The sequence below is a fragment of the Ammospiza caudacuta genome, chromosome Z (assembly GCF_027887145.1).
Source record: "Ammospiza caudacuta isolate bAmmCau1 chromosome Z, bAmmCau1.pri, whole genome shotgun sequence".
In the NCBI taxonomy this organism is placed as follows: Eukaryota; Metazoa; Chordata; class Aves; order Passeriformes; family Passerellidae; genus Ammospiza; species Ammospiza caudacuta.
In genome coordinates, this window is record NC_080632.1 from 23,724,317 (window position 1) to 23,732,540 (window position 8,224).

The following is an 8,224-nucleotide window of genomic DNA, read 5'->3' on the forward strand; positions in this document are numbered from 1 at the left end:
ATCCCCATGTCAGGGTGAAAGAGTGTATTTTATATTCAGTGTCAGTCCCTTTAAAACCTACCGGGCATCTAGCCCTGAGGTGCAGTTTAAGACATTACTTTTTATGCAACTCTTTAAGTGGCCAAGCAGTCCCAGGTGCCATGAGCTCATTCCTGTGTGGGCTTGCCCAGGCTGCCTCTGAGGACAGTGAACAGGATAGGTTCAGTCACTGCTCTACATGCAAAGTACCACTGCCTCCCTCTGAAGTGTAAATGGAAGCTGCACAGAGGCCAAATCAAAGTTGCCCCTGGCAGCAAGCAAGGACAGCTTTTTCCAGGCAATGGGCAGCCCTAGACAAGCTGCCTGGAAAGCAACAGAGTTCACAGAACCTACAGGGCAAAGTTGTGCACTTCTGCTCAAGAAGTCCTGGGCAAGAGGCAGTAAGTGGTCACTGGAGCAAGCCCAAAACATCCAGCAGGCTTTGGTCTCACTCTAGAAGTCCAGGCTGTTGGATCAGAATCAAAAGCTTCAGGACTTCCTGGGCTGACTCCATAGGAATTATAGGGTTGTCCCTAGTGGTTATGCCCAAGGCTCCCCAGCACTTAGCACCCAGTGTGAGGAATAGCTGCTAGTACCATCAACTCCTACTTGAATGTCTGAAGTCTTAGACCTCCCAGGTGAGCCTGGGAGAAAGAGTTCAGGAGCAACCTTTGCAGTTAAAGAAGTTATGTGGGCACTTGAGAATGGTAGGCATGATTTGCTGTCAAAAGTACTCTTCTAGTGATCTCTGCCTTCTTGTCTTTTTCTGATGTATTGTATTCCCATGAGAGGCTACTAGAAGGAACATTTTGGGAAGGAGAGAGCTGTAATATTTCTGTAACTGGAAATGTTGACAAAATTAGCTAGGAAGAATTTACATAAAAATGTTTCACTGCACAGGAGAACGGAGGAGTCTCAAGATTCAAATATGAACATGAAGGCTAAACTGTATTTTTGCACTTTTTTGTCCCCTCCCCCATGTAGGTAATGCATAATGTCTTCCTGCTCTTGAAAGGATCACCTTGATTTGATGATGCAGGTATGAGAAAAGCTAATTATGTACCTGCTCCATGCAAGCTGTTAAAACACGTGCCTATGCAGATGCATGTGTGTAGGCCAAGTGTTTCTCTAATTAATGCTCTGTTCTTATTCTCCTAACATGTGTTAGAGGCAGAAAGACTTCAATGAGACAAAGCAGTGGCACAATCAAATCATGAGATTTATTAGCTTTCTGGGCAGCTTTTCCCATTATGTAAAAGCTGTGTTTGTATTAGTATAGCAGTCAGACCCACCAGTGTGAGGATTACAGTTGGTTTTTACATAATGGATTATCCAAGATTAAGTGTTTTATTCAGGCACACGAGCAAAAATAACCAATTAGTGACTTTGTAGATTCCTTATTTAAAGGGAGCTGGAGGGCAATTGACACAAAACCCTCCTGCTACCTGCAGTCCAAAGACTGAAGCAGAGTAGTCTCAAGGATCTCCAACATCTCCACTCAGCAGGTAGGTCTCTCTTCAGCAGAGGTGGATGAGACTGGCATATCTTGCAGCAGGGAAATGCAGCTTGCATGGCAGCAGCTAGGAACAACCTAGTGTTTCTGCATGGGTGTTTGGGCTCTGGGTTGGGAGCTCAGCTTGAATGGTGCTGACAAGTGTTAGATAACTGTTTTATCTTGGCATTAGGACAGGTATTCAGTGTCAAATACTCTGCAAGAATGTGTAATGAAGGTTCTCTCTTCCTGAAGTCTGAGAAACAAATATGCTGGCATATGGATGAGGTGGGATACCCCAGGAGAAAAACAGCCATGATCACCTAGTGGTTGTGGTGCAATGACAGATCAAGCCTCTAGAAAATTAATATTATTTGTCATGTTTGTTGAAGGAATGGTCAGAGGGCAGCCAATACCAAGATGTGTTATGCCATTAGAGTGGGCACCCAGGAGAGGCCTGTTTTGGTGAGCAGAACTGGAGATAAGGAACATGGCTTTGCTGGCTTGAAAGCAAAGTGGACACTCACTGTGAAATAATTAGAAACAACATCTTTACAATGTACAGTGCTTTACCAGAGCTCATCAGAACATTTTTCTTGCTGTGAAAACAAAATTCAAAACATTTCAATTTTTTACCAAATCTTACTGACCTTATCCATAGTCTGGCTTGATTTATAATGCAAAAATACAATGAATTGCATTACTACTTCTGGCAAGCAAAATACTTCTCCAAAGTAATTGCCATCGATGTTCGGTTTTGGCTGAATTTAGGCACCACAATTACTCGGTATCAATGGAAGAGCTGGTTGTCAGTATCAATGGATAGTAGTATGGAAAAAAACTAGTCTTAAATGGTGGAAATGCATCTGTAGCACTATCTACCTCCATCTACTGCATGAAATAAACCCCCATGTTTGCTTTTGTCTTGCAGAATGAAATACGCACAGTATGTTTTCCTGGCCTCGGTCTTCTACACTGTTGAATATAGCCTAGCTCAGACCTGTGCAGTGGATTCTTTCTCTGTGAAAGACAATTTTGATCCAAAAAGGGTAATTATGGTTACTTCATAGTACATGTGCAGAAGCTTTACATATACACTGCTTTTCCAGATTATGAGCTTTGTTCATCTAAAGGGGTTCTTCACCAAAAAGCTAACTTCTTTCATATTCCGTGTTGCCGATGCTGTTCCTGTAGTTATCTCAGTACTGTTTAACCTTCTGAACACTACAGTAAAACTGGCCTTGAAAGCCAGGGATGTTACTAGAGCTTATATTCTGTTAGCTTGGCACAATTTTGAGCTTCAGGCAGTTCCATGAAAGGAACAATTTAGATCTACATCAGAGAGGAAGCTCAAGCACAAGCCCTAGGGTACTTGCACCCATCACCAGTCATTCTTGGGAGTCACAGCAAATGGAAATCTTACCTAGTCTGCTATGCTGAGCACTGACTCCTGTTTAAACACATCATTTGTGCTTCTGAGGAGAAAATGATGGCTAATCTGCTGTTGGAAAAGTCCAGACATGTGTCAGTACGTATGTTAATTAATGGTCAGCAAACACCACAGCTGTAGGGGCATCTGGGATGTGGCAAGCCTTTCGTCTATACAAGATTGGCTTTGCTTTGGTAACAAATCATGTCCAGGGAGAGCTTTGGGAATATCCCAGTTTAAAAAGTCAAAGTTTTTGCTCGGGCTCCTGTATTAGGAATCGCGGCCTTGCAGGCTTAAGCACATAACTTGCCTAACAGATGTTATTAGCTTCACTGCAGAATCAATTTTAACACCTAGCCAGCTCCTGCTCTTCTCAGCATTTCTACTGATAATGTTAACTTTTAAGGGTCTCCCTCTCTGTCAGTCACCTGTTAAGATCTTGTTTTCTTTTAACTAGATACTTCTTATACATTTTCAGGATCCATTTTTTGCATGAACATATTCTTTCTCTTCATCTGAGTCCATTTGTCTCTGCCATTACTCTCCCCAAAACACCCTCTCCATGTTCTGAGCATATAGTAATCATTTTCTGCTTTGCTGGGTAGGCCCTTTTCCCCATCAGAGATCAACTGTGGCCCGTGGCAGCCACAGAGATTGTCTCTTGCCAGCTTGCTACAGTCCTTGTACCTGCAATTTGATATTGTTGAACTTGGTATGGTATTCCATGGAAGAGAAGGGGCTTGAACAGGGAAGAACCAGTCTGACTCTCAGAAGATGTGTTCGGATGGGAGATGCTTTTGGTGTGGGGTCACTGTGACAGGAATGTCTCACTTCACAAGGACTACACACACAGTGCAGAGCTGCCAGACCCACTTCTTCTGGCACAGAGGCAAGGGTTCATCAGGCAGCGCGGCAGATCTGTGTGCTACATTCCCTCCTGACTCAGACTGGCTTTTATCATGCAGTGGGGAGTTAGAAAGGCACTTTGATTCACAAAATTGTTTTTGTGCTAATCTTGCCATGGTGGCTATTGCAGATATTAATGCACTTTCATGACAGTATGCAGGGAAATGGTATGCCCTGGCCAAGAAGGATCCAGAAGGCCTTTTCCTTCAGGACAACATCTCTGCTGAATACACTGTGGAGGAAGACGGCACAATGACGGCATCCTCCAAAGGCCGAGTGAAGCTTTTTGGGTGAGCTCTCTTGACTTTCAACTCTAGCTGCTGGCATGAGGCACTGGATGAGGGGGACATGGATGATGATCAACCCTGAGCACACAACATGGCTGAGTTTTCATCATCAAAATGGGAAGTTTAGCTAAAATATCAGATTAGAAGATAGAGGTTAGACACTTTTGAGATTGTTCACAGCCTGTCACAAAACTACTGCATAAAGTTAATTATTAAGTCAAGTCTTGATTGATGGAATGGTTAGATAAATTAATTGCAATCAAGTAAAGGACCTAATGAAGGCTGCCAAGATGCAAGATTTCTGAGAAAAACTTGTGGTTAACTCTTAGATGTAATTGCAATGCCTGAATGGACAGATGGCAGGAAGCTTAGAGTTTTGCCTGTTGGTCATGATTACTACAAGGAATTACGGCATGTAAAGAGATTAAATAGCTTTCTGAGTGCAAAAGAGAAAATCTGTGGCTTCCAATATGCTAGCACTAGCAGGTGGCTATGAACCTTGTACATCTTAACAGTGCAGCACTCCAAGATATTTTGGGAATGGGCAAATGAGGTTTTGCAGGCATGCCATACTGTGCAAGGGGGAAGATGCATGAAAGGACTCTTCAAAAAACAAATGGGGTCTCAAGGATGCTGCAAATTTTATTTATGTAAAGGTAGGATAAGAGAAAGCCCAGCCTGAGCAAGGAAGGGAATGAAGACCCTTCCACTGTTTCACTAATCCAGGTAAGGCTTGACAAAGAGTGTTGAAATGCGGATGGCATTCAAAGCAAAGAGATACCAAACAGAGAAGGGCATTGTAACAATGGACACCCACAGGGTTCTCAAAGGCTCTGTGACAGCTTTTCACCAGCTTGGCAGAGGAGCTGTAACTATTACTGTGCTTGTAACAGACATTGCTGTGCCCATACTGCCAGGAAGGGATAGACAGGGCAGAGCCAAGTCCCTGCCTCTTCCTGGGGCACATCTACTGAGCCCAAAACATCCCAAATGCAGGTGAGCTCACCCTGCAGACTGCTAGCAGGAAGCCAAGAAACAATGTTCATTATTGTGCTTGGTGTCTGTCTGCTTGTACAAAAATGGGTGGCAAAAATCTTACTGAACTGAAGGAGGGTACTGCCCCAGCCACAGCATAGCCTTACAGCAGTTGGGGACCAGAGGGCAGCAGCAATCACTGGCTGTGATTGATGTGTGTTTGGGGGGTGTCACAGATCTCCATCACTTAATGACATTAATTAGTGACTTTGCATTTAGAAAGGCCATGCCCCATGCCTGAGGGACTTGTACCCAAGCCCTGAGAGGACACCCATTTGAAGTTCTCATGCTGCCAGGTTTTACCTTGAATGTTATGGATCTTGTTGCAGTTTCTGGGTGATCTGCGCTGACATGGCTGCTCAGTACACGGTACCTGACCCAACCACTCCAGCAAAAATGTATATGACCTACCAGGGACTGGCCAGCTACCTCTCCAGTGGTGGTAAGTTAAATTCTCCAGCCCCCTGACACTTTTCAATTGCTGAGGATTTTGTCAATTACAGCTGTCCAGATGTGCATTTCCACATATAAGCAGGAAAAACAGTTCAGCTGGGATTGCTCCAAGCTCCCCTGAAACATCCTTTTAGGGAGAGCATGCTTTATCCAAGCAGTGCATTTTATCTCCACAGAACAGGCAGCATCCAGAGGCTCCCCACACATCCTTCTCATACACTATATATGTTAACAAGGAGGCTTACAGGCTTTGGGCCACACACAATGGGTTCTGTACAGCCAATTGTGGTGTTCAGCCTAGGGAAGCCATTCTTCCTGGGGCCCACTGTGGGCATTATGGAAGTGCTGAGGTCAGTTGCCCCTGTACTACCCATAGCTAAACAGAGGAGACACGTAGACCCACAGCTGCACCCCAGCAACAGGACTCATTTCAGAGAGACACAGCTGGACTCAAAGAAATGGAGCTGTTAACTCAAGTGTACCTTTAGAAATGGCTCATGCTGAACCTTACGTGCCCTTCAAAGCCCATCCTTCATGCTCAAGCCTCCCACAGCTGCAGTTCCTCAGCTGTGGAAGTTGGGGAGGACTTCTAAGGTGTAAGAAAGAAGTACATTACCTTAGTACTGGCAGATAAGCCACACCAAAAAGAACTAAGTAGAGAAAGGCTAGGAAACAGAAGGAATGTTTTACTGAGGCTTCCTGCATAGGAAATGTATGTCCTTCCTTCCACCATGCTTGATCAAGCAACATAAAGAAGTATGTTTTCATTGAAAACCTAGAAAATCCTAGTCCTCCTAATACCTTTAGCCTAAGAAACAAAAGGTGAAAATGCACCGAGCATCGTGGGGAAAATCATGGTCTCAAGATGCCCTGTGCTTGTCCCCGTTCTTCCCCTCATGGTGTGGAGATAAGCTGGATGTGTGACGTGATTATAGATCCTTTGGAAAGCTATCCCTAACACGAGTTTGCCACCTCCCTGCTGAAGGATCCACCTCTGCTCTGTTGTGCCCACTGTGACAAAGCTGTGTGTTGTTGTTTCAGGGGACAACTACTGGGTGATTGACACTGACTATGATAACTATGCCATCACCTATGCCTGCCGCAGCCTGAAGGAGGACGGCTCCTGTGACGATGGCTACTCCCTGATCTTCTCGCGCAACCCCCGTGGCCTCCCCCCAGCCATCCAGCGCATTGTGCGTCAAAAGCAGGAGGAAATCTGCATGTCTGGCCAGTTCCAGCCTGTGCTCCAGTCAGGTACTTCAGCCTAATTAGCAAACTCACTGAGTTGCACACATGATTGTATTTTCTGTTAATGTGACAGAACTACAGCAAACACAGCTGTTCTTTTTTTGTAACCTTTTCCTCATGTTAGATCTAGTAGGAAAAGAGCTACAAAGGGAAATCCATAACAGAACAAGAGCCTGCTACAGGCTGGTTCTGCAGCCTTAAGATTGCTACTTACCGGAATCCTGTGTGTTGAATCTGGTACACTACCAAATGAAGATCAGCCTTGTTACTGTAGTAGACAGTACAGGGATGGATGCAACAAGCCAGGGTCTCTGCACCTGGAAATCCTTGTCCTGGCCACTTGCATAATAGCATCTTACCATGGGTCCATGCAGTGTCCTCCAGGAAAAGATGAAAAGGTGCCTCCAGGAAGGAGGGGCTCTGAGCAGCATTTCTGACTGAGTCAGCTGGCAGTGGGAGTCAGCAGCTGCTCCACATATATGTAAACAGACCATGTTTAAAGCCCATTTTGGGAACATTTTTCTGGAGGTACAGAAATTGATCTTCTAGTTCAAATGCTGCCCATGAAATAAGTGGACACATTTTTAGGGCTCTGCAGAAGGCAGAAATTCTTCTTTGCTGGCCGTTGAGCACTCACACTCTTCACAACCTCACCTACCTGGCCTGGAAGTTGACCCTTTACCAAGCCACATAGCACATGTGCTCTGCACTGTGGCACATGGAATGGCAGCTAAAACCTCCTGAACAGCACATTGTTGTGTCAGCCAGTCCTCCACTACAGAGCAGGTACTGGCATCACCCAAGGCCATGGCCTGGGCATCCCTGCCCCACAGTGCTCTGTACTGCTCCCTGTAGCAGAGGGAAGGCAGCTGGTTTGCAGGGTCATGGATTGGTCCTCAGGAAAGCTAAAACTCCATGGCTAGCTAGGAAAGGCTGCCTGTGTCTGTGCCAATAGACAGAGAGAAATGCAAACTTTTGCACCCTGCCTCCTAGTCTTGTACTGTGATTCAGAAGTACCCCAGGAGGGTTGTAGTTACAGTTTCAGTGGAGATTTAATGGCTATTAAAGCCCTTTGCAAATTTACTTACACAGACTAAAGTTCACTTTTCTTTCTTTCCAGGGGCCTGCTAAAAGTACGCTTCTGATCCTATCCTTAAGCACAGAAACCAGACCTCTTGGTCTTGAAGTTGCCACTCAACTAATAATTTTAAAAAATCATAGTATGGAATAGTGTGTTTTTCCTGAAAAACACATGAAAATATTGGGGGATCTTTAAACAGTGTGCAATATAATAGTGATATTTGAATTTTCAAGGGAATACCTAATGTGGCATTTGTCAATAAATGTTTTGGAAAA

General features: G+C 44.7%; 1 protein-coding gene across 1 annotated transcript; it reads left to right on the top strand.

Annotated features, from left to right (window-relative positions):
* The first annotated feature begins 2,442 nt into the window (after positions 1-2,442).
* Positions 2,443-6,888, top strand: LOC131571440 (purpurin). Its single transcript, XM_058824155.1, has 4 exons — positions 2,443-2,559; positions 3,999-4,135; positions 5,497-5,609; positions 6,662-6,888. The coding sequence occupies exons 1-4, from the start codon at positions 2,443-2,445 to the stop codon at positions 6,886-6,888; spliced, it is 594 nt and encodes a 197-aa protein (XP_058680138.1).
* The last annotated feature ends 1,336 nt before the right edge of the window (positions 6,889-8,224 follow it).